Below are 27,936 nucleotides of genomic sequence, written 5' to 3' on the forward strand. Positions count from 1 at the left end.
TTTAGTAGAGTAAAACCTATATAATTATTATTTTAAAAAAAAATTCTTATGCCTATGTTGAACAATCTCCTCACAAATCGTGAATTCCAATCTTCCTAAATGCATTTTTCTAATTAGAATATGAACAATCTTTCTAACAATTCATTTTTATATCATCTAAAATAATACCCATCAATGAAAGCCTCATTCAATGGTACACTTCAACAAAAAAAAAAAAATCTTTTCTTTAATGCACACCTAAACTCATCTAAAATAAGCTAATGATATAATAAATTATAAACTAACAATAAAATAAACTATATATGTTTCAATTAATCCAAAATGCACCAGTGACGATATTTGACCTAATCACTCATCTAAAATAAGCTAATGATATAATAAATTATAAGCTAACAATAAAATAAACTAAATAAATTTCAATTAATCCAAAATGCACCAGTGATGATAGTTGACCTAATCACTCCATCGAGGAAGATCTTCACTAATCATGTATTTTTTATGCTCTTCTTTACCTCTTCATAAACAACATCAACTTCACTCTCACTAGAAATCTGCAAAAATAAATAAATACAAATTTGTCAACTAACATAAATGTTATTTTAATCATTATATATTACTACATAAGAGAATGTGCATTTAGAATTTTGAATGATTAATGGAAAAAGAGAATAATTGCCACATTGACAATTATTGTTTTGTTTATCAAACTATGTCATTTTAAATTGAATAATGCTCAAGAACATGCAATTAAATTGCGGGACCAAATGATCACATGGACAAATTCAAGAAAAATCAATAAAATCGTATGCACAAATATTGGCTTGCACTTAATAGCAAGGAGTATAAGATAAGATAAGATAAGATAAATATATTAATGTCCAACAAAAGACCAAGGGCCTAAGGGACTGAGAGCATACATCCAAAGAACTAGTGGACAACAAGACACCAAATGGTGTCTGGGAAAGAGAAAGCGAGAAACAAAAGAAACAAAGCAACAAAGGAGCCAACAAAGAGCACAAATTAGGGATCCTTCCTCTGCTAAAAGAAATCCAACACCGAACGAGACGGTTTTGGGCAGGAAGGAACTTTGGTCCATTGTTGCGAGTTGCAAGAGTGGTGTCACTTAAGAGTAAGAGTAAATCTGGTGCGGAGTCTCACTGATCTGGAGTAGCCAGCCATGGGGGTACTGGAGGAACTGGAGGCATTGGAGGTCCGCTTCAACCCCCGCGTCAAAGACAAGGGGGAGAAGAAGGTGGTAATAAGGAGCTGATCTGAGGCCTTCTAAGGGGTCAAGCGTTGTAAAGTGTGGTCCCGAAAGTGCATTGGAGAGTGCCAGACACCTTTGATCTGTGTACACAAAGAAAGTCGTGAAGGAACTAAACTCTCTGAATAAACAATAGAATCTCCCTCTGATCTCTTAGTAGGACGGGCAACAGAAGATGAAATGGGTCTCAATCTCAGCCTCAGACAAGAAGCACAAGTGACAAATCCAGTCCTCTCTACCCATATGATGATCAATCTAGATTTGTAACCGGTGGGAGCCAACTTTGAAAGATCCAAGGGAGATTTGTAAGGCATGACACAAATGTTGTGACAAGTAGCTAGGTCATGTAATAATCCCATCAGTGATAACCAAGAAGTGCTCACTGTAACTGATGCAGGAGCATCCAGAGGTATAAGGGCAATCCTGTGTCACCCAAAAAATGTAATTAGACTTAGTTTCTATTTTATGTCTTTACATTTTTGGATACCCATTTGGCTCAAATAAAGGTTCCAACTCTCATAGTTCAACTATCAGTGTGTTTGAAAATCTCGAAAAAATAGGAGCATGTATTTGGGCCATCATTTCGGTAAACTAGAAGGTGTGAATTGGTCAGATGAATGTAATCATGATTTAGAGCATTCCAGAAAAAGAATCAGGTCAATAGGCCCCACGATTTGAAAGTTATTGCAGTTTTTCGAGTTTTGGAGACCTCCTAAGAATGCTTCAAAGTCAGGTTTGGGGCATTAAATGACCTCGAAAAGGGTCAAAAAATGGGGGACGAGCAAAGCTGGTCCATAGGGCTATAGAGCGCTTCGAGAGCTTTCCGAAAATGTAAACGGTTCGTCAATCAGAGCTACGGTTCAAAAGTTATGCCTCCCGAAAGTTCGGTTACCGTTTCTGGATTCTTCTAGATTTGCACCGACTTCTAACGCAGCTTCTGGAACCTTCTATTTTGTCGGTGGATGCCTACTAGCACTTTCTAGAATGTACTCCTAGTCCTTAACCCTCCGGGGTCTATTTAAGGAGATTTCTGGCATTGTAAAAGGCAGTTCGGATTGGAGCTTGAGAGGAGGTGCTAAAAGGAGAAATATTCTCCAGATTTATGCTATTGTAAGCCCGTAGGGCATGTTTTGAAGTTCATTTTCTCTGCACTATTTGTACTAGCTTATTTTCTCAGTTAATATAATTTCCCTTTTCCATTGTGTCCATTCTATTGTTGGGTTGTGTTCCCATCAGTAACAAGCAATCCTAGGACGTAACCCCCCAACCGGGTTACTCTAGGTCACGATGATATACTGTCTGTAAATGTTCGTCCTGACATGCCCATTCAACTCTTGTGATGGTAGGAGATGAGTAGAACATCTAGTGAAAACTGGAAGGGAGGGATGTGGTCAATATCAATCCCTATTGAGCTCAACAAAGAGGTCGTCTGAGCGTACCAACATCGACCTCTAGGGGAGGGATCTGAGGCAACAATGACAACAAAGGAGCGATAGGCCAAGTAAGCATATCTGTGACGACCATTCACGGAATCCATAAAGCCACAAAATCGATGAAGAAACCAAACCAGATAGAAAATGGCACCTAGTCTGAAAGGATGGACCTCAAATTCTACATAACCTGCCTGAAACCTAGCCTGGCCTCTAGCTCTGCAAGCCCTCCTGTCAAGCTCTCTAGTAAGAATAGTCTTTAGCGCTGTGGCATAGAGCTTGGCAAAGGTGTGTCCAATCATGATAGTCCTATAGTTGTTGGGGTCAAAAGTCATCCCAGACTTGTGGATAGGACAGATCACATGCCTTGACCAGGAGTCCAGGAAGCTAGCGCAGACCACTCTGTTAAAGAGTGTGGGAAGAAAGGAGCACAGCACTGAGGCACGAAGCTTGAGGAGCTCAGCTTGAAAACCCTCCTCGTCAGCCACCTTGCTACATCTCATGTATCAAATGGCCTCAAGAATGCTAGAGGGGGTAAAAATGTGGTGGTAGTGCGGAGGTGGGGTGAGGTGAAGGGGGGGTTGGCCAGGGCTGTCATATAGAGTGGAGGCATGGGTGGTGAGGGAGATGAAATCAAGGGAAGAAAGCAAGGAGCTGGAGCAGCGAGGGAATAAAGTGCACCTGAAAAACTTGGGATTCTGAGAAAGTGTAGCACACAAAGAGTGGTACTGGAAATTAGTGAACGACCATTTCTTGGGGCGAAGGAAATGACAATAAGTAGGACAAACGTTGGTGAAGGCAGTGGAGCAAGTCTCAAATGTCGAGCACAAGTGGTGATGATAAGACTTACAGTCATCATTGAGCCATTGGTTCATAGGGCATGTACTACGATGCTTGGAACAATAAGAAGGACGATGGGGGATGGAAAGGAGAGTAGACTCCCATATCGCAATTGTCAACAAGTCAAACATAGAAGTAGCTTGGTCGAGCTCGGAGAAGCTACCAAGGGAGGGGAATGAGCTACCTGAGATGGAAGGTGAAGAGGGTAGGGTCACTCTCGAACAAGAGTGGGGGGGGGGGGGGGGGGGGCAAGGGGGGGATGTGGGGGAAGTCGAGGGTGGGGGGAGAAGCTAAGAGAAAGGCTGAGGAGAGCGTGATCGGCCAAGGAAAGGCGAGAGATGAAGAAGTAGCGAACGGAAGGAATAAAGGAGGTTGAAGCAAGAGCATAGTCCACAACACTCGCACCACCAGAGTGGGACCAAAAAGTGAAGAGCTCAAAACCCGAGAAGCAAGAGAGGTCGTTCAAAATCACGTCGGTAGACTCACACATTTGGAGAAGTTGGCGCCCATAACTAGATAAAAGTCCACAACTGTCTTTGGAGGTGTGCTAGAGCCGAAAATTGGTTGGATCAATCTCAGAAGTGCAAGACCAGTCTAAACCATGGTCATGTAAAGATGTTTGCAAGTCTCTGAACCGAGCATTAAAGTCCACTAAAATGATGATGTCACCCATAGCCATAAACATGGAGATGCACTCCTGTAAGTCTAAAAAAGGGTCTTCGTCCTTAACGTTATGAATAGTGCACTGAGAAGAGGCGGCGAGAAGTAGCAAGCGGCAATGAAAATATCTCTTTGACGATGCCTAGTATGACTGGTATGGCCGATGCGGATCCACAAGAATCGGGTATGGACATCAATATGGACAACCAAGGTAGGCTCAAAAAGATCGTCGTAATCAAAAAATTTATGCCTCTAGAACCTCGTACCCCACCTGAGTTATGAACCTCTCTACATACGGATAGCCACTACTAGCCTGCAAACCTCAAAAGGGGCCGATTTGGACTCTCATGAGTCTTCATGACGATAAGGATATTTGCTGAACCAACTACATCCTGAAATAGGCCAGGTAGGGACCATAACGAGCCATTGCCATTCCAACAGTTGACAAGAATAGAACTAGAGGAGGACCCACCCTTGTTAGACTATTGGCAGGCATGTTATTTGGTCTTGTCGGCCTATCTCGACACCCAACCACTAGGAGGAGAATCATAGATAACTGCCTTGAGATTCTGAATAACCGCCCACTTCCCACTACTCCTAGCCTCAACAACTAAGCCCCTCGAGTGTTTCAACTCTAACACCTATGATTTAGTGACATCTTTGTCCAAGATAGTTTTAGTAGGAAGAGAGAATAACATCTTCTTTGCTCTAAGAGCCTGCAGTCTATCTGAGAGAGAGTGAAACCGAAGAAAGAGGGTGTCATCTAGGCCTAGCCAACATCTGTCTAATGAAATATCAGAGATACCAAGCTAGTCTATGGGAGGGAGACCACAGACCTGCAGGTTTAGTTCCCAAGCTCCCCTTGCCCGCTCCTCTTCTATCTTCCCTTGGACCAAGTTCTCAACACCTGAGACAGGTGTTGCAACTGTAGTGTTACACAAGGTCGCCCAATTTTTTACCTTGTGTTCAGTTTCAAAGACGAGTGATGAATGCCCATGAAAAATTTCAGTCTCTCTCTCCTTAATAGCTGTGAGGTTTGTGGTTGTAGTGTTTAAAGTTGTTGAGAAGTTATCAATAACAGTTGTATTAGAGGTTGTCAACTACATGAGTTCTAGAATTGATGTTGAGAGAGATTGGACCATGTCTTTGAGTTGTAGGTCAAATGCAACCTTAGATTCCAACGTAAAAACCCAATCTACTAATTTGTGAGAGATGTTAGATATAGAGAAAATTGTATCTTTTAGTGTTGCATTATCTTTCTCTAGTTTTTCTAAACGGTCGACAATCTACTTTAATGGGACCAAATCAAGTGGAGGAGTCATTCTGTCAAATAGTTGACATGTGTCGTGGCCCCTCTGCAATTGTGTCAAATTCCACTAAAAAACCCCTTGCAGCTCAGTGAGATCAAATCAGAAGTATAGGAACGATAGTAAATAAAGATTCTTAGACCAAGTGCGACACACAATCTGTTGAACAGTTGGCACCTAGTTGAAGCTTTCTCTCGAATTCTAGTTGAAGAAGTTCGAATTGATCCCTGCAATGATGTTCCCTATGGAAATTTTGATCCCTAAAATGACATGTCGGAGCCTTAGAACTCCCAGAAACACACTCAATCATACTGCAACAAGACTTGACCACCACAACAACCACACCAACAGCTGCGAAGTCAGTGAAGACAATGACTGGGAAGCTGATAGAAGCAATGCACAGGCAGGGGTGGGGGTCAAGGCAGAACATGAACGCGAGCAGGAGAAGCCGAGAAGAGGCAGCTCGTGGGAAGATAATCTAGAAATATGAAAAAACTTCCCTTAATATTATACTACTCTAAATAGAAAAACATGAAGACTTGACTTGGTCATGAATAGAAATTTAAATTAATATTTCTCCTCTTTTGGCATGTGATTTTGAAAAAATCACTAATGGCTTACTTGGTGACTTCTTGGAGACAGTTGACAATTACAAATGGTTGGGACTTTTGGTGTAACTCAATTATTATAATAGCATTCTATTTTGGAGAGAAAACGATGATATCTTAGTTATTTTTCTAAGGGGTTTGTGAGGGTTCACCCCTCTAAATATCGAAAGGTAATTTCACATTCTCAACATTGTTATTTTCATATATGATAGAGCTCTAGCTTGTTCCTTCGAAGGCTCATAAACCTATGGACACTAAATAAAGGGAGTTTGAAAGTTTCCAAGTTGTTAAGAACTTAGGAAAATGTGTCTCAACCTTGCATTAACATAAAATTATTATTCATAGAAAGCTTTGGGCACAACTTTTTCCTAAGCCTTCCTAAAAGCTTCAAATTTGCTAGATAAGCATGCTCACAAATTTTCAATGGAATCTTGTGTATAGTTCTATAGATATTGAAGTTTTCATTTTGAAGTTACTGAAGAAATTTTATGAATTCAATTTTGAAGGCTTTAGAGGCATTGAAATGGCTTGAAAATGTGTGTCAATAACATATATGGTTACAAAGTAGAACACGTTGCAAGATTTTTGACATTTCAAATGGTTTGTCAATCAGACAACCAACATAAAAGTTATGGCCTATGAAAATTGTCTCTTGCTCGATGCAAAATCTTTGCTTCCCCAATCTCTTAAAATGGGAAATGTAAAAATGTGTTGAATAAATAAATGAGTTGTAAAAGGGAGTTACATGTGTTGGTGTATATTTTGAGACATCATAGGGTGTCTTTGATTGGAGATATGGTGGGTGTCACTTTATAAGTGAATTTTTAGCCAATAGTTTTGTAACATCATTTGACAATTTCATGTATTATATCTTTGAAATATTAAGTGTTTGAGATGGATAGTGTGTGTTAAAGTCTTATACCTATTCAAACACCTCCACATCTCTAGTTGGTGATACCCCCACATGAAGCTTGCTTTGCATGTATATTGTATTGATTTCTAAATAATATTGGGTGGCTTTTGGAGTATGGTGATTTCCTCTCAAAAGGGTTTTTCCCATGCAAATCCTTGCATGTTATTTATATTATTTTTAAGTTTATATAACTAGTGTAAATATCTAAGATTTTTTTACATTATCTCCCCTCAAGATAAGTGTAGGGAGTTGTTATGTTGCTTAACTCCCTTATAAGTGGTATCAAAGCCTCATCACTTTTGATTTTAGCTATGGGTTATTGGGTTTTTTGAACTAATCTAAATTTGTTAAAACTTCTGCAAAAAAGAAAATTGTGATTTTTTTGTAGGAATTTTCAGATGGCAATTGCTCAAGGAGAATAGAAGTGGAGAAATCTTCTAGAAATAATTTTGAAATATGGAAACTTAAGAAGGGGGATCAGTTGGCAAATGGTCAATTCTCCCCTCGAGAGTCATGACAAGGGACTAACCACCTCCTATGGATTCTATAAGTCTAGTGGTTGTATCGAGTACTGACATATTGATCTTTTGGTGCAACATAAATCACACTTGTAACAAGTGGTATCAAAGCTTGGTCACAGGTTTGAATCCCCTCAGGTAATGTTGATGGAGAGACTGTTGGAAAATGATCAACACTCCCCTCAAGATTTGTGACAAGGGACTAATTGCCTCTTGTGGTTATATAAGTCTAGTGGTTGTATCGAGCACTAACAAGTCAATCTTTGGTGCAATGAAAACCACACTTGTAACATGACTTGTTAAGAGATCAAGATCTGTGAGATGATGAGGACATCATAACACCTACAAGTTCAAATGAGGTTGTTAAATATGTTGTGATGGATCGTAAAGCCAAGGGTTTAATTAGAGTATTCCTTATAGAGTTTATTTTAATCGAAGTCCATGAAGAGTCATCTACAAAGAAGCTAAGGAAGAAACTTAATGAGATGTATCAAGCCAAATCTTATAAATAAGATTTTCTTGATGAAGAGAACTATATAATGAGTGGAGATTGCACTAGGGTAAATAATCGATCATTTCTTCATCAATTTAGCACCTTAGATGAACTATATAGAGACAAAAGTAAAGGTCTTACATGACTGAATAATTTAATCATAATTGTCCAAGTTGACTATAGGTCTGTGGAAATGTTATTGTATTTGACACTCTTGACACTTGAAAGATAAGAAAACCTTAGATATTTGGAGTCTACAACACAAATTATCAGCATACCTTCAACCAATAGTACAAGTACTTGTAATTTGCATAGTATTACAATGCTTACTAGTGTCATCTATGTCATTCTCTAAGGCTTCAAAATCCCCTTATGTGGCACCTCACATGTACCTACAAACTCATCCTAATTGGGGTAGGTTCTCTTGTATGACTAATTCAATTTTGAAAGTTAATTTTAATCATTAATAATAGTCTATGTTAGAAAATAGTTTTCTAAGGCTTCGAAATCCCTTTGTGTGGCACCTTACATGTACCTACAAACTCATCCTAATTGGGGTAGGTTCTCTTGTATGACTAATTCAAATTTGAAAGTTAATTTTAATCATTAATAATAGTCTATGTTAGAAAATATATTTTATATTATTTTATTAGACTTAAATAATAATAGGGTTACTTTATTTCCCTACATGTTGGTAAGATCAAGATCTATGAGCTGATGAGAACATCATAACACCTGCAAGTTCAGATGAGGTTGTTAAATATGTTGTGATGGATCGTAAAGCCAAGTGTTTAATTAGAGTATTCCTTATAGAGTTTATTTTAATCGAAGTCCATGAAGAGTCATCTACAAAGAAGCTAAGGAAGAAACTTAATGAGATGTATCAAGCCAAATCTTTAATTAATAAGATTTTCTTAATGAAGAGAACTATATAATGAGTAGAGATTGCACTAGGGTAAATAATCGATCATTTCTTCATCAATTTAGCGCCTTAGATGGACTGTGTAGAGACAAAAGTAAAGGTCTTACATGCCTCAATAATTTAACCATAGTTGTCCAAGTTGACTATAGGTGTGTGGAAATGTTATTATATTTGACACTCTTGACACTTGAAAGATAAACATACCTTAGATATTTGGAGTCTACAACACAAATTACCAGCATACCTTCAACCAATAGTACAAGTACTTGTAATTTGCATATTATTACAATGCTTACTAGTGCCATCTATGTTATTCCCCTTGTATGGAACCTTACATGTACCTATAAACTCATCCTAATCGGGGTAGGTTCTCTTGTATGACTAATTCAATTTTGAAAGTTAATTTTAATCATTAATAATAGTCTATGTTAGAAAATAGTTCTCTAAGGCCTCAAAATCCCCTTAAACTCATCCTAATTGGGGTAGGTTCTCTTGTATGACTAATTGAATTTTGAAAGTTAATTTTAATCATTAATAATAGTCTATACTAGAAAATACTATTTTATATTATTTTATTAGACCTAAATAATAATAGAGTTACTTTATTTCCCTACATGTTGGTGAGATCAAGATCTGTGAGACGATGAAAACATCATAACACCTACAAGTTTAGATGAGGTTGTTAAATATGTTGTGATGGATTGTAAAGCCAAGGGTTTAACTAGAGTATTCATTATAGAGTTTATTTTAATTGAAGTCCATGAAGAGTCATCTACAAAGAAGCTAAGGAAGAAACTTAATGAGATGATTCAAGCCAAATCTTTAATTAATAAGATTTTCTTGATGAAGAGAAATATATAATGAGTAGAAATTGCACTAGGGTAAATAATCGATCATTTCTTCATCAATTTAGCACCTTAGATGGACTATGTAGAGACAAAAGTAAAGGTCTGACATGCCTCAATAATTTAACCGTAGTTGTCCAAGTTGACTATAGGTGTGTGGAAATGTTATTATATTTGACACTATTGACACTTGAAAGATAAGCATACCTTAGATATTTGGAGTCTACAACACAAATTACCAGCATACCTTCAACCAATAGTACAAGTACTTGTAATTTGCATAGTATTACAATGCTTACTAGTGCCATCTATGTTATTCTCTAAGGCTTTGTTAGTACCCAATATGGTCACAATTTCAAAGCTTCAAGTTTAGAGTTGTTGAACCACTTCAAACTAAAGTTCAAAGTAGTTCAAAGTAGTTCGATGGTTCAGAGGTCCAAGTTGGTTTGTTGGTTCAACATGCAGACTCAGAGAAGGCTTAAGGTTGTAAAGTTCAATGATTCAGAGAAAAGGTATAAGGATCATTTAATCCAAGTTCAAAGGACTTCACAAGAAGTTTCACAGTTTTAGAATTTAGTTTCAAATGTTAAACCCCTTTGAACCACTTTGAACTGAAGTTCGAAGTAGTTCAAAGTAGTTTAGAATGGTTTAATGTTTCAAATGATCCATCCTGCAGGTTCAATACAAGCATAATTCAAACTCAGGGTTCAAAATGCAAATCGGTTGACTCAGCAAAGTTCAAAATCAGAAGATCAAGTCTGGTAGATGTATGGAAGATGAATATTTTTCCAGAGCAATTTCATATATTAGGCATGTACGTGGATACCTACAATGTGATAAATGAAAAGAGGCCCACAAACTTTGTAGGAAATTGCGCAAGATTAGTATAACCTACGGCTTTCCCCCAGTGCACATAAATATATATTAATCAGCATCATTGTGATGGGCAGCAACAACGTTTTAAAAGTCAGAAGAAAATCGAGTTCATATTTCAAGGACAGTATAAATCTCAACACAATCACATTGGTCCACACACTTCTATAAGCCAAGCATCTATGAACTGGCAAGACTAGTTCCATAAAGGCCTCGATCTCAGTACAAGATCATGGAGCTAAGGTGGGTTACAGGAATACAGAGAGTATATGCTCGATGCCAAACATCTTGAAACACAAGGAGTAATTTGTGATCATCTATAAGTTGAAATTTTGATGATATATTGTGCCTGAGTTGCTTTCAGTATCAATGTTACATAAAGGTCATGCGACAAAGCACTATGGTGATCGGTTGTAATGAGAACAGGCAGATATACATCTCACGCAAATTTCGGATGCTTTGATGACAAACAAACAATCATATTTAAGAGGTCATAAATCCCAATCTGACCGTTGGATCTAGCTGCATTTTAGATATTTCTTGGCAAACCTAGTTCTCTAAATCTTCACCAAAGCGTTTTGTCATATTACATGTGGATCAAAAGTTACAAGTTCTTGACTACACCACTATCGGATCAGAAATAACAGTCATGAATTACAGATGGAAGAAAATAGTCATATTTCGAGGGCCATATCTCTCAATCCAATCGTTGGATCATGCTGCATTTAAGATATTTGTTGGAAAACCCAGCTATCTAAATCTTCTCCATATGTTTTTATGAGATTTAGCATGGATCAAAAGTTATAGGTTTCTGTTTACACCTCTATTGGATCAACAATTAACAATTACAGAATGCAAACAACCAGATTGGGTCTGAGTGCGAAGGCCATAACTTCCAATCAAACTATTGGATTTGGCTCAATTTCAAATATGTTTCTAAGAAGCAAGTTACGCATGATCTGACCAAATATTTTTTCAAACTCATTCCTGGTTAATAAGTTATGACTGATTGAGTGGGACACTGTCAATGGCAGTTATAAAACCATGCCAAAACATCATCACCAGCAAGTGCCACCTGTCAGCACGAGTATGTCATAGGGGCCACGAATTTGCAAAGATATAAAATTGAATATTATATCCAAGGAAATGTAATCCAAAGATGAAAAATCATTAATTGACCCCTGTCAATTAGTTATGTACACTTGTCCAAAGCAGATACAGTCACATGAAGATGTTAGAACTTTAGTTAATAATCTTTGGAGACTCTCACATAGGGAAATATTGTAAAATTGAAAGGTCACCGAAATAACTTTGAAAAGGATTATTATTAATGAGAATAAACTTTAATAAAGTTTATGAAAGTAAGTTGATGAGGGAAAATGAAAAACTTCCTGGGAATGTGTAAAGAAACAGTTGGCAAGAAGCAGTTACAAGAATTGAAAGAGGGATTCATGCAGAATTCTATTTAATGGAGAAGATAAGATATAGAGGGGGTTCCAGTTTTCGGAGTTTTGGTTGGGAGACTTTGGGCTACAGCAGAACAGAGGTTGTGAATACAGTGATAGGAGGGAAGATTGGATTTTTCTAAGACTTTGTGCTACAGGAGGTCCCATTCTTTTTCCTGTTTGATTCTGACCTCTTCCAGATTGCAAACTTTGAGCTTTAGGCAGGGAGCAGATCTTGCAAGATCATTTTTTTATTTCCTTGGGAGACAGGGAGAGACAGAGCATGGGCAGATTTTTCTGTTTCTGAACTGTGTGTCTGAGATAGAGAAAAGGTTTTGGTGATTGATGTAATATTGTGAAAGAAGTTTATGTTTTTCTTTAAATAATGGTCTGATTGTAATGTGTAAAGGAGTCCTTGTGTTTTTTACAGTCAGGGAAGGGAGGCTGAAGGTTAAACATATTATACTTTGTTGATAATGTATTTTTCCTTCCACTAAATTTGGACTTTGAGTCATTTCCAATTTTTCCTGAAATTACAATTTGTTGTCATTGTTTCTTTATTACATTGACGTTCCAAACATCTTTCAGAGCTCTGATTTTAATTCTCTCAAGAGAGCGGAGGTTAGGTATTCATTTACATTATGTGATATAGTGTACAACAAATTAAATTTGTGTAATCTGTTGTATTCTGTTTCCTTTCTTTTCAATTCTTAGGTTTCGCGTCTACTCTATGTTTACAGATAGATGCTTGGTATCCTTTCGTGCTTTTTGATTAAAAGTACTTATAATTAATTCATTGTAAATCTTGCATGGGGAGTTGTACCTGATAAAATTCAGAGGAAGGTTATTAATCTAATAATAACCTATCCAACTGTTGGTGCTAATTTGTCCTTTCATTTGGGCATTCGGGGTCAGATTTGCATGCATTTTCTTGAAGGACAATCTGTTCACTAACAGGCTTCAAAATCCCCTTGTGTGGCACCTTACATGTACCTACAAACTCATCCTAATTGGGGTAGGTTCTCTTGTATGACTAATTCAATTTTGAAAGTTAATTTTAATCATTAATAGTAGTCTATGTTAGAATATACTATTATATATTATTTTATTAGACCTAAATAATAATAGGGTCACTTTATTTCCCTAAATGTTGGTGAACCCTGATATTTGTTCACCTAACATTATGGTCCCACCCAATGCTCATGGGGTTTGACCTTCTTCAAACTATTTTTTTTTATTAAATTCATTTTTGAATATGATGCAAGAGCATCTTGGATTTTCTTGCAATCCTGTATGTTTGGAGGGATTTGGTTAAGTGTTGTGGAAGCTTGGCAGTTTCTGGTGCTCGACATGCTCTAGGAGCTCGGCATGGTCTGGGAGCTCAGCATGGTCTGTGGAGTTCGACAATGCTTAGGAATTTACTGGTGCTCGTCTTGGTCTTAGTTGTTGTTGGTGCCAAGTTATTTGTGAGCCGACTTTTGGCATTTAACATATGTATGGGTATTTAATTTGTGTTGTGACCGACTTGTGGCTCAACTATATTAAATGTAAGGAATTTAATTATGCTTATAATGAATTGGGTCAATTTGTGGTTTAGTTGGGTATAAGTAGGGGTCTTGTGGAGTCTTTTAGTCATTCATTCAGTGGGGAATGGAATGAAGAAGAGATGCGAATTTTGAAGAGCTAGGGCTGGGGCTTGAGAGCCAGAGGATTGCTTGGTGGACCTGAGGGTACAAGTGTGGATTCTTCTTGGTGTTCTTACCCAGTTGCGGATCTGGGCTAGCTGAGGTTGGGTTTGTAAATGGATTTTGTTGGATCTTGCAGAACTAATTTTGTAGTTGTTGTTAGTATTTGGCCCTAACCCAGAAGGCTTTAAAGCGGGGTATGTTGCATGTAATCCGTTATATCTTGGAATAAAGAGTTGTGATTTGGTATCAGATCTTGCATTATTGATGCTTTGTTGTGGTGTTTCCGCTGTGTGGTTGTTTCCTGGGGGCTTGGACATCTCCTTTGGGGATTCTCCCGCCTTGCACTGGGTCATATGGTATCAGAGCAAAGGTTGTTCCTGAGTGTGCTGACAGATTGCCAAATGTGAGGCAGTTTACACCAAGACTTGTAGAGAAGGTTGATCTTGTAGCTGATTGATCTTTTGGATTAGTGGATCTGTTGCTTAGGGTTTGCTAAATTTTGGAAGATGCCTCCAAGAAGATTGAACCCTAAGGAAATTGATGATCTTAGTGATGTTGTGTAAGAAAGGTTGTTAGAGAAGGTTAAAGCAGATTTCAAATTTGAAATGGAGGAGGTTAGAGAAGAGTTCAAATCTCAAATAGCATTGATGAAGAGTGACATGATTGTTGAAATTGTGAGTGCTTTAGGTGGTGTACCTAGGCATGCGGGTACTAAGGGTAGTTATGAGGAAGTTGTTGAAGACTTTGAAATTACTAGATCTAGTGGTGAGGAAAGAATTGATCATGTGGAGAGACCTATTGGAACTAGGGTTGGTCAGTTTGCTAGACCTAGATCTTAGTTGAAGCTAAAGCATAAGATGGACATTTCTAATTTCTCGGGTACTTTGAATTCTGAAGACCTAATTGATTGGATTGGTGAATTGGAAGACTACTTTGAGCTTGAGGATATTGAGGATCCACTCAGAGTAAGGTTGGCACAAACTAAGTTGAAAGGACATGTTGCTCTTTGGTGGAAAGAATTGCAAAGAGACAGAGAAGAGGGAGGTGAAATGAAGATCACTAAATGGAGGTTGATGGTGACTAAGTTGAAGGCTAAGTTCATTCCTATTGATTATGAACTTGAATTGTTTAAGAGATTGCAGAATCTGAAACAGAAGAATATGTCTGTGAAAGATTATATCGAGGGGTTCTACAAGTTGACTATTCGGTCTGGCCATGGAGAATTGTCAAAACCAAAGATAGCTCGGTATATTAATGGCTTGAGATTCAATATTCAGGATGAGATTGGTATGTTGAATATTTCTTCAGTTGAGGATGCTTATCAGTATGCTTTGAGAGCAAAGGATAAGTTGAAGAGGAAAGGTCAAAGTAATGCTAGGGGGAAGGAGAAGCCAAATAGCTCGGCACAAGCTAAACCGAGTGTAGAAAGTGAATCAAAACTTGTTGATCAGAAAAGAAGAATAGATGGAGGTTGGTTTCGAGGTAATTGTTTCAAGTGTGGTAAAGAAGGGCATAGATCTTTTGAATGTCCGATTGGTAGGACAGTTGCTGTTGTGAATGAGGTTGAAGTCCAAGATAGTCAGCCTGAGCAAGGAGAAAGTTTGCTGGCTCGACGAGTACTAGTTGGTGAGAAGACATTGGATTCTTGTCAAAGGACTAGTTTGTTCAGGACTTGTTGTAAGTCTGGTGGTAAAGTTTGCAAGGTAATTGTGGATGGTGGTAGTACTGATAACCTTGTTGCTGAGGAGATGGTTCAGAAACTTGGTTTGAAGAGAGTGAGACATCCTTATCCTTATAGGATTGGCTGGTTGCAATGTGAGCATGCTTTGGAAGTGAAGGAGCAATGCCTTGTTGATTTCTAGATTGGACAATATAAGGATCAAGTGTTGTGTGATATTGTGGCCATGAACAATTGTCATGTGTTGCTTGATAGACCTTGGTAGTATGATTGCAGGGTTGTGCATGATTGTGTCAAGAATGTGTTTACTATTGAGAAAGGTGGCAAGAAGTTTTCCTTGATTCCTTTGCAGAATGAAGAGCTCGGTAGGAGGAACCTGAGTATTGGTAGCCAAGTTGAGTTGGCAAATTCTGAGAAGGTTGCAGATCAGTTATGGAAAGCAGACCTATAGCACATCTAAGATGGATGTGAAGAAGCAGAAGAAGAAGAAGGGAAAGAGTGTACAAGTTGAAGACTTGGAGAATATGTATGTGAAGAACCAATTTGGGATTTATGTGTTGAATCCCAGAAGATGTTCTTCCAACTATTGAAAACATATTTTCGAACCTGGGGTGTCTGATGCAGGAGCATCTTGAGTTTTCTTGCAATCCTGCATGTTTGGAGGGATTTGGTTAAGTGTTGTGGAAGCTTGGCAGTTTCTGGTGCTCGGCATGCTCTGGGAGCTCGGCATGGTCTATGGAGCTTAGCATGGTCTAGGAGGTCGGCAATGCTTAGGAATTTACTGGTGCTCGGCTTGGTCTTAGTTGTTGTTGTTGTCGAGTTGTTTGTGAGCCGACTTTTGGCATTTAACATATGTATGGGTATTTAATTTGTGTTGTGGCCGACTTGTGGCGTGACCTATATTAAATGTAAGGAATTTAATTGTGTTTTTAATGAACTGGGCCGACTTGTGGCTTAGTTGGGTAAAAGTGGGGGTCTTCTGTAGTCTTTTAGTCATTCATTTAGTGGGGAACGGAATGAAGAAGAGATGTGAATTTTGAAGAGCTAGGGTTGCAGCTTGAGAACTAGAGGATTGCTTGGTGGACCTGAGGGTACAAGTGTGGATTCTTCTTGGTGTTCTTACCCAATTGTGGATCTGGGCTAGTTGAGGTTGGGTTTGTAAGTGGATCTTGTTGGATCTTGCAAAACTGATTTTGTAATTGTTGTTAGTATTTGGCCCTAACTTAGAAGGCCTTACAACTGGGCATGTTGCATGTAATCCATTATATCTTGGAATAAAGAGTTGTGATTTGGTATCAGATCTTGCATTATTGTTGTTTTGTTGTGGTGTTTTCACTGTGTGGTTGTTTGTTGGGTGCTTGGACATCTCCTTTGGGGATTCTCCTGCCTTGCACTGCATCAGAATCACCCATCTTGTAATTAAATAAAAAAGGCACTCTATATAATATTTGATCCTCCAATATTTTCACTTATGATCAATACACACAAATTATTTAATTATTGTAATAGTTCATTGTGCATGATCCATCATGATGAGAATATAAGGATTTGGTTGGCAATGATTACATGTATAAAATGCTTTCATTTTTTGTGATGTAATTCCTTCCCTTTTTAGATGTATCATGATGCTTGTAAGTTATAAATATCTAACTTGGACTTGATGTTTGCAAATGCATTTTTGTCATTAATTTTTGTAACTTGCATGTACATGATGCTAGTTATGGATTTAAACAATCAATTATACATGTTCCGTATTGATATTGAAGAGCATGAGAGATGGACTAAAACATGTTGGGAGAGTCAAACACCCTTCCAGAACTACAATAAAACTTATGGGTAGAAATGAAGCAATTCGTAAACAATTTATTCAATTTGAAAAGTCAAATTCTAGCCATTGGTAATAGTCTACAACTTAGGTTTGATTTATGTTTATTTTCTATCATTTTTTTAGGTAAAATCTTTGTAATAGAAAAAACCATATGCCCATTTCACTTATGTTTTGAGCACACTTCAATTGTATCCATAATGCAAGAACAAGTCTAAAAGTAACATATTCTTGCAAGAATTTGAGTCATTACAACACCACATATAGATCCCATTATCATTGAGCCCCAAAGATTCCCCTAGATCCATTCTTCATCACACCAAATAAAAAATATGCATGCATTGACTTGGCCTAGGTCATTTGAGTAATTATGAACCTAAGCCCCAAATTTTCAATTTTCAAATACAAATGAAATCTTGATTGTTGATCTCTAAGCCTATGTTATCTATTAGTGTCCAAACAATTAGTCATTTACTAGGCAAGGATGAATGGTCATCATTGTGACCGAGTCATCTAGTTAAGGCCGAGAAAATATAAGGACTTGTTTATTTTGCATTACATGTCAAGCAAGTCAATGATTGTCGAGCATCCTACTTGAGACGGAGCGCATATGTAAGTCGAGCTATTATAGTAGAGACCGAGTAAATTGAAAAGATAGTTTTTGCCATGCAAACAAAGAAGAACATGTATATAGAAGTTGAGCGCCAATATGAATGTTAGTGATGACCGAGTGTCAACGCATTCACATGTCAAGCAGTTCAATTTTGTCATGAGTTTGTAATTGCACAAACAACTATGTAAATCGTTTTGGCCAACTCCTATATAATATTTAATGTTTATAGAGACAATTAAGATGAATATTATGCATCATTGCAAAAGGTAATGATCCCGAGGAATACAAATCAACCAATCAAAAAATTAGAAAGAAACGGCAAAAGAAGATGAAACGTAAACTGTTGATTGAGATCTAGAACTTTCAAAGAATGTCTATTTAAGGAGGATTCTAACCTTAGAATCAATGTGTGTGATGAGAATATAAGGATGAGAATAAAGAGAGATGGTATGCGTGGATAAATGAGAGTGTGAATGTGTAAGTGAAGAAGCGATCAAGGATTGAACAAAGCAAGAAAGGCTAAGTCTGGAATCATATTAGATAAAGGCAATCCAAACTGTGATGGATTAAAAGGAGATATCATATTGAGAGATCAGATCAAGACATCATATAGAGGAGATCCAAAATCAACTTACAGAGCAAACTAAGGATCAGGTATTGAATAAGTTTTAACAAGATTGAATAAGGGCAAATCTCTTAACCAAGTGATCCTAGCAGGTCTATGTAAATCTCCTAACAGAGTCCTTACGTAATTGTAAGTGTGAAATCCTTTAACAGGGTAGGAATTAACAGTCTTGAATCTTTTAACAAGGCAGACCCCTCATAGGGTAGACCATATATTATGATCAAACATTATAACCCCCACAAGTTAACTTTATTGTTGCAACAATGAAGATTTGTGGGTTTCATCCCCACCCCAATTTTACCTCCATATTGAAGTGTTTCTGGGTTACCAAATCATTTGTGTTATGTGTTGAATCTTTCATAAATGTGATATATCCATTTACTATTCATCATTATAGTTTTAATGTTAGAACTAAGATATGAAATGAATTAGGTGTGAATTTAGTAATTAATTTGGTTTTGTAAGTAAAAGTTTAAGATCTTGATTCACCCCCTCCCCCACCAGTATCTTGTTTCCCATTTAATCCTTCCAACACTTGATGATTTTGTTCTACTAGTCATTATCAACTAACCTAGCACATAATAGTGTTGACTTATATGCAATTTATTTTTACAAACGGATAAGGTGTAAGAGCAATCTTGCATAACCCAAAAATATAGTCTTGTTTTTCAATGAAGCCTATCTTTGGGTAGCATTACTACTTTTTGCAAGTTTACTATTTTTAGTAAGCTTTGTTTGAGCACAAATTGATCCAATTACTTCCCTAAAGGTTCATTTTGGATATATAAAACTATTAGTAAAGTTTCATGGCAAGATCAATTTTGGTTTTGAAGATATTGAATTTTCTATTTTAGCAGTGTGGTACAAAAAAATTCCAATTCAATTTTAAAGGTCTTAGAGGCTCCATAAGGGGGTCAAACTTTGCTAATATAGTGTTTTGCAATCACATGATTGTAGAGAACTTTGAGAGATTTCTGAAAAATGGCTATAATAGCCAATCAAGTCCATGATTCACAAGATATGACCTTCAAAAGTTGCTCTACTTTTCAAAGGAAAAACAAAACCCCATCAAACACTTCAATGAGTTTGGAAACCCGATTGGGGGCATCTTCTCAGCATATTCCAATGTAAGGAATAATAATATAAGGATGGTCGATTTTGAAATAGGGGATTACAATTCCAAAACTTGGACTAGGGTCATATTCTCTAATAGACTTGGTCAAGGACGACCAACTGCTATCTTTGTTCTTGATCAGAGGGCCCAATTTATATCCATTCATTCATTCATTTTAGAAAATGTGGAAATTATAGACAACCTAGGATTCATTGAAGAGTGTTAACGAAAGCACGATATTACCTAATTACACCAACATATGTCATCCTAGTCTATTCAGTGCTTGCTTGTTGTTCTTGGTCCTTGTTCCAAAACTGTTGAAAATTGGTTGAAATGGTCTATCTAAGGAGAACACGACCCTAATGATTATAAAATTCCCTAAAGGTGTTTGTAAACATTGCTAGTTCTTATAAAAAAAAATTAGATATTAGACTATTATAGCAAGTAAAATCTAGCAACTCGTGTGTACAATCCAGGCCATTTCCATGATTTTAAAGATTAATTGAATCAAGGCAAAACATGGTCAATTTGTATAATCTGAGATTGGACGATCTAAACAAGCTATTCAAATACTAATATTTTGATAATTTGATTCCTAACATATTCTATACCATTCTCTCACTTCTAAAATCCAACAAAATGTCTCATTTAAATTCGTTTAATTTTTATATTTAATTAAATTTAAATTTATTATACGATGAAAAAGGCCAAATGTTTCATATAAGAAATTTGTTTCCCTGACATGCTTGAACACTTAAACTCTGCCGTAATTCCTAGAATCAATTAAAAATGCACTTACATAATTATGAAAGAAAACTAATAAGTGCGGCTGCTTACCTTCGTGAGAATACCTTTCCCTGAATTTTCATAGTATTTGATGACAGGTACGGTTTCCTCCTCAAAAGTTTTGAATCTCTTTTTAAGAGTCTCTATGTTGTCATCAACTCGACCCGATGTTGCTCCTCGCTCTAAAATTCTTTTCTCCATAATTTGAGGGCTGCATTCTAAATATAACACCATATTGGGGCTGCAGATCTGCACAATCCATCAAATTTCCTTAGAAGAATCTTTGTAGACAAAGTAGCATGACGATTCCTCCCACTGGACAAAATATTCATCCTATAAATTTCATAAGAAATAAAGATACTGTTATAGAATGAATATGGCCTGTTTTTCAAACCAAAACACCATTATTTTAACTTTTAAATTGTAATAAAAAATAGATTTGACATTTTAAAATGTCACTGAGATATAGTTACTAATTTAACAATATATACAAGGTGTTTGTGGTGAAATGCTAAATGCTTCAGTTCTTCAATCTAAATAAAGATTAAAATATATTGTGTCAAAAAAATTCAATAATCTTAATAAGAAAAATCAATTTAAGAGAGAAATATTTTAGAGTTCATAATATTGGCAAGTTTTTGGATTTGATTGTCCAAGTATTTTCTAATGTTTTAGATCACACTCCAATTCTCTGGCTCTGAGCCCCTAGCACCACTACGTGAGACAGCACATACCCAACAATTTTTTGAGTTGTTTGATTGATATCTAAAGTTCACAGATTTTGATTGTACAGCATTGCATGCAAATTTCAAGCAAGAAGATCCTTCAGCAGCTACTCGCATTTTTTTGATCTTCGTGCTGTAATGATCTCAAGATTTTAGGAATTCAAATTTTTTAGTTGCCTCATTGTGTGCTAGCTGAAATCTACATGAAACAATGTGGAAGGAGATCAAATTTATTCTTACCTCATTGCATGCAAGCTGAAATCTACATTAACAAAGTGAAATTTAATTCTGACAACTTCTTATACCTTTCTTTGTTTTTTTATGGTAAATGGATCTCATTGCTGTATTCAGAAAATGATCTGCACAAGGGCACGCACAGATCATTTGCTCCCCAACTAGAACTACTCTTCAAACCTTGATCGAACAATAGTTTTATTAGCCTAACCTAACTTGAACCACAAATTACTGAAATCTAAGTAATTTAGATCTTTTTTAGTTAATATGAATCAAAGGTTCAAGATTGTTCTTATTGCTCTGTTAAGATGAACAAACCAAATTGAACTGAAATCTTTGCTTTCTCATGGAAGTTGACGATGAGCAACTGTACATTAAGTGTATTTTGTAATTTCATTCAAGTAGCTTTAGCTGATATACAAGTCGACTATAAAAGCCCTTACTCCGGTTCTAACTTGCTTAGAATTGAGGAGGCAGAGCTGTACCTTGTCCTCAAATGCTTTAGCTTGGTCCACAGAACGTGGGAAGCCATCAATCAGAAACTTCTTGTTTGTAGACTTCTCCATAGCTTTCTTTAACAACTCCAATGTTGTTTCAACTGGAACAAGTTTCCCTTCTGCCATGCAAGTTTTTGCCTGTTTTCCTATATCAGAATCATTGTTAACTTCATCCCGCAACAATTCTCCTACTGAGAGGTGAACAAATCCATAATCTTTGACAATTTTCTCACATTGTGTACCCTTCCCAGAGCCTGGACCACCTGCAGTAGAGTGCAAAAAGTTAAAAACCTTAATCTTGCTAAACCGGGTCCTAAAAGACCCATTTCCCAAAGAAGCATAAGAAGAGGGTTTATATTGGATCTACTATGAAAATACAATATTATTATTAGGTATTTACAGAATTTATTAATGGCTTCTAGTTTTCAGTGGATGCTGTAGATATGGATAGATCACTATACTTAGGCTATGATGGGAACAAGAAATGAGGTGAAATAGATTTGTAGACTAGGACCTTATTGAAGGATATAATCATAATGAGATTGTAAAAGAATGGGAGACATGCACAAAGCAAATAACAATTAACAATTTGATGATCCCCTACAAAATCAGATACTCAATGCCATAATAGATTTAGAGGTACAGAATGTAAACGCCAATTTTGAGGATTTATGTGATAACAGAAGCTCTATTTTTAAAAGGGTAACTCCCTGCTACAAGAACATAAGCCAACTTGAACATGCAACCTTAGTTCCCACATGAGTGTATAAACCAGTATATTTAAGTTCCGCAGGGTCGCATACCCCCGAAAAATCCCATGTCTTCTATATGGGGATGTTTTTGAGACTTGGGGAGTTGGAGAAACATCTCCTACAGTACCACCGTCTCTGCAACTCTGCTGGAATGTCACGAGTTGCTTATATATGGCACATATCAGTATACGGTGATCACAAAGTAGTTTTTCTTATATGGAGAAGTCACAAAGATGTTATATTGCAGACTTTTCCTTAAAATATCAATTGACCTCTATTTGTATATCAGCACCACCACACGGCTGCCTTGTCAATGTCCCCTGCCGTCCCCTTGCCGCCCTCAGATTTATGCCCTTAGTCCCCTATCGCTGAAACCAGCCCCATGCCCCCATGTCCCTCTATCAGAAACCTCCATGGAACTATTGAGCAAAATTTAAATGAAATGTACAGGTTATAATGGGGTAACCAAACATGAACCCTAAATTCTAAGTAAATAAACTAATGGCATAATGGGGGTAGAGAGACCTGCAGACTTATACACTAATTCTATGAAATAAGTACAGTTGATAAAACAACACTGTTTTGAGAAGGCATCCTCGTCACAGGTTGAGTTGCATATAAATGATGTAAACCTTCTATGGGCAAGATCAGCTCCATCTCAGGGTGAGGGGGCAGGCTTGTTTCAGGGAGGATTTTCAGACTATTGACCACATATCCTGACTCCTCGGGCTATCATTGAGTTGGCTAGACACCACTCTGCGAAAGTCTACTGCTGCTTTGTGGACTTACGTAAAGCGTTTGACTCCATTTGTAGGGCTGTGTTGTTTTAGAGACTTGGAGACTTGTGGATTTCAGAGACTTTGTTGACAGCCATCGCAAGGCTATATGAGAGTGTGGTTAGCAGATGCAAGACTCAGTAGAGATTTTTTTATCCCATTCAGAGTACTATTGGGGTGAAGCAAGGGTGTCCCCTCTCTCTCGCCTTGTTTGGAGCTTATATTGATGCACTGGAGGCTTTCCTTAGAAAGCACTCACTCCTGGGTGATGGGTCCACCTTGCATCATACTTTGATCTCAATTTTACTCTTTGCGGACGATGTGGTTCTTCTTGCCTCTTCCCCAAAGGGCCTTTAACAATTTCTTGATGGCTTGGCTTCCTTTTTTAATTTGTGGCAGTTGGTTGTTAACTTGGGCAAGACCCGGGTAATGATTGTGAATTGTTTGAAGACCTCTCATCTCCATTTCTTTTTCTAGGGCACAAAGGTTGAGATGTCCTCTTCCTACACTTACCTGGGGGTCAAGTTCTTTGGGCCCCATTTCAACTTGAGGCCCACCATGCAACCCCGCACCAACAAGGGGCATGGTTCTCTCGCCTTGCTTGAGAGAAAGTGCTTTAGGCATCATTTTTAGGACACCACATCCAAGATGGCCCTCCTGGATTCCCTAGTTAGACCAACGATGCTGTATAGTTCAGTGATTTAGGGGCCCTCTCTTTGGGAGTTTGACCAGGCGTCGATGGAAAGGGTCCAAACCCTTCTTCTTAGGTGTATCATTAGGTGCCACCAGGGCACTCCCCACAGTATTGTTTTGACCGAGTTTGGGGCACACCCTTTCAAACTTGGCACGATCTTCAACCTAGTGTGGTTACTTCATTGGCTTCGGTGATTTGTTGATTCAACCAAGGGGTGGCATAGGTACGCTTACTTGGCATATCACTCCTTGAAGGAAATTGCAAGTGCCGACTCCATTGGTAGGGCCTCATGTTGGTTTGCTAAGGCTTCTTCTTTATTGAGGTCTATGGGGATTGAGATGGATTGTCTTCCCCCTTTCTAGTACTCCTTGGATGCGCCTACTCACCTTTTTCCTTTCTGTTAGAAGTTGAACACACGTGTCAGGATGGACATTTACAAGTTGTATATCTGTATGACTTGGGTCGACCCTTCAAGGGGGTTGCAGTCCAAGATGGCCTTCTCCACCGAGTTTCTTGACCTTTGGGATGAGGTGATTGTGCAACCCTCTTACCTCTCCCGATATCGGCCACATGTGTTGCACATCTTCCTAGGGTCTTTCAAAGTGGGTTCTCACTAGCTTCGTATCCAAACGATCACCAGATTGATAGAGAGGACATGACTTGCCAGCTTTCTGACATGTGGGAAGCCTGAGACAAAGACCCACTTCATTTTTTAGTGCCCTCATTACTATGAGATTAGAGGGAGGTTTCACTTCCTATTTAGAGATTCTAGATCTCTATCCTCCGAGTTTTCAGATCAGAGGTTTTGGGCCTTTTACCTTCAGGAGACCATGAGACTTTGGGACCACGCTACTCAAATATTGTCTCCTTCGAGACAGATCACAAACCAACTCATCACATCCTTCTTTTTGGTGGTCCCCCAAGTTTGGGGTACCAAGCGACCACTTGGTCCTTGTACCCCAACCAAATCTATGCAACCTCATTGGAGTTACTCTCGGCAACTATCCTACACTTCTACCAACACTCAGCAATGTCACAAGGTTTCTTCTCGTTCTAGGTTGTACCCCTCAATTCTTGATTTCCTCTCCACTGTTGGGCTTGTTTAGTCAGTTGTGGGTGGCCGCCCCCATTTTTCTAGGCTTCTTTTGTTTTTTGTTAGTGTTGTTTGTGCTTTGCCCAGGCACCATTTTGTGTTCCCGCTATTGGCTGGCCTCCTTCGTTTTGTAGTGACACTCCCTTTGACCCTCTATGTAGTCTCTTGTTGGACATTAATAAATTTATCTTATCTTATCTAATGTATTGGTGTATATTGAAGACATTTTTCTCTCCAAATGTGCCATTCGGAATTGAATGCGTAGCCTCTTCCTCAAACACACAAGAAAACTATCCCAAAATACAAAAGGTTTTGATCCAAAGCTTAAGAGTTGGGACCGTGAGATTAAAAGCTAATCTACGCCACGGCAGGGGGTGCACAATAGTCAGTCTGGTGGAGGTGTGAATAGGATTGCACCCTAAAGGTTGTTATAAGATTGTGAAGATGAAGATCTATGTTCAAATTCCTAAAGTAGCAATAAAATTGGCATATCATTGTATCGAACTGACATGGAATCACCCCTGATTGCAGAAGGATATTAGCCCCAGCCCTAGCCCTGCAAACTATAGACGCCCAATTGTCTCAACCTAGTAAGGGGGTTAAGCAACCTAATCGGACAGGAAAGCACAGGGACACTAGGACTGGAATTAATTACTATAGAATATCACTACCATGCAAATGGTAAACTTCAAATCGTCCTATCGCTAGGAAACAGAAAAAAGCTTCGTCTAGTGAGCATCCAAAAGAACAAACCAATCAAGGAGAAGAACAAATTCAAAGGGATGCACTCTCAATACCAATACCCAATATTATTACGAAATGACAGGATACAAATACATATGATGGCCTAAAAACTGTCTACAAACCACCATTGGCCATTAGCAAATAAATAAATTGTCAGGGCCTTACAAGAGACATGTCATAAGACTAAATTCATGAATAACTACTGCGACCCATTCGTTTAACCCATACTGCTATCAAACCAATACATAACTTTCACTACATCTGACCATTCACTCTCTCACCTCATTTTTTCGGAACCGCAAAAAGGCAGAAAAGTTTTGAATTTACAATAGACTAAATTGAACTGAGCAAGGATTTGCATAGGCATTACCTAGCACAAAGATAATGAGATTCTTGGACCTCTTGTTGCAATGAAAATTACGAGAGTCTTTCTTCTTTGGCTGTGGATCCCCGTCAACATCTCTTTCTCCAGAATGACCACACCCCATGTTGCTTGAATGTTTTGTTTTTTATTGGCTGTGTTGCCTACTGATCTAGAAACCCCAAAACCAATTACGATTCAGTTGACAGATTTAGCCCGGATATCTCGTTTCTCCAGTTGGATGGAAAAAGAAGACAACGACAACATATGAAATTCAGATAGTGTGGACAATTTAACGAACTTCTCCTTGGTGTTCTCTGGAACTTTCAGGTCCCACACCTAGCACCTGATTCAACTTAGCTATTGCGACGTTCGATATTCTCCTTTAAATAGGCATCTCTTTTAAAACTATTCAATTTAACCCCGTGTATTAATGCGAACTAATGTTTCCAATTGACTGAAGCAAATCAATTCTTCGAGTAGACAGAATTTAAATTTTGAAGTTTACAACATTCTCACTTTTAAAATATTTCTGTAATTGTTATATATTTCTATTAGCTACTATTAATTTAGCCGGGGTTATATTATTTTCTTAAAAAATAATAAAAAATCAAAACAGATATTTTCAGTACTCTTTTAAAAGTTTATGTGTTGTCACAGCTCTTTTTAAACCTTTGATATCAATATCATCATGATATTCTGCTCTCAGAGAAGAAGCTTGTATTGGACTAATCAGCAATGTCCCCCGTAAGGATTTGTGACATGGCTGAACCACCCCCTAGTGGTTGTATTGGGCATTGACATGTCAATCTTTTGGCACAATTACAGATTCAAATCTGTTCTCCTTCAAGAATTGTGACATGACTTAACTAGCTCATGTGTTCCATCATGTAGAATTAAAGATGTTCTTTGTATTTTACTGCTTATTAAAATTTTGAATATATTTTGTAGAATTTGATACATCAAATATTTTATTTCATTTCATCCCCTATACAACTTTAGTCACTTCAGATATGTTATTGCAATTTTCCATAAGATATGTTATCGTTGCGTTGTAGTTGTTACTTGCTTGATATTTATTTTTTGATTTATTTTAATCTTTATATTAAATTGCATGCTTAAGTATTTATATAGATGATAGTTTAGAAATTTTAGCTTTAAATCAAACTTGACTTGTGAACACTTTTTTTCCTTACTCATAATAGTGATGAAAGATAGAAAGATATTTTACATTCAAAGTAAACTAATTTGTGATGACTCCTTATTTGTTAAAATATATTCAGTTCAATCAATTAATATTCATTCGTCTTCAATATTTAGGAAATTAAATCATTTTTGTAATTTTTTTTAATATTAATAATAGAGAAACCAAAAAAAGAGAAACACACAATAGAAAGCTACCTTAGGAGGTAAGGCCTCACACTGAGCGTATCAACGTACCACCAAAGTTCACATAAAATCAGCTACTACAGAGTTCTAAATACATCGCAATAACCAAAGATACAATAAAGAACAACAGAAGAAAGCAAAGCTAGTGCATCAAGTGTGAGTATGACTGAGCCCATGTGGTCCACTCTTTTAGGCCTTCCATCCAAACAATACCCATTTTGTCC

General features: G+C 37.5%; 1 protein-coding gene across 1 annotated transcript; it reads right to left on the reverse strand.

Moving 5' to 3' along the window:
- Positions 1-253: 253 nt before the first annotated feature.
- Positions 254-26,588, reverse strand: LOC149554658 (uncharacterized). Its single transcript, XM_089833494.1, has 4 exons — positions 26,333-26,588; positions 21,892-22,166; positions 20,499-20,696; positions 254-551 (listed from the first exon to the last, which is right to left on the reverse strand). Exons 1-4 carry the CDS (start codon positions 26,448-26,450, stop codon positions 486-488), a joined length of 657 nt encoding a protein of 218 aa, XP_089689620.1. The 5' UTR covers positions 26,451-26,588; the 3' UTR covers positions 254-485.
- Positions 26,589-27,936: the final 1,348 nt, after the last annotated feature.

The sequence above is a fragment of the Cupressus sempervirens genome, chromosome 5 (genome assembly GCF_028749045.1).
Source record: "Cupressus sempervirens isolate cs-2001-9-10 chromosome 5, ASM2874904v1, whole genome shotgun sequence".
Classification (NCBI taxonomy): domain Eukaryota; kingdom Viridiplantae; phylum Streptophyta; class Pinopsida; order Cupressales; family Cupressaceae; genus Cupressus; species Cupressus sempervirens.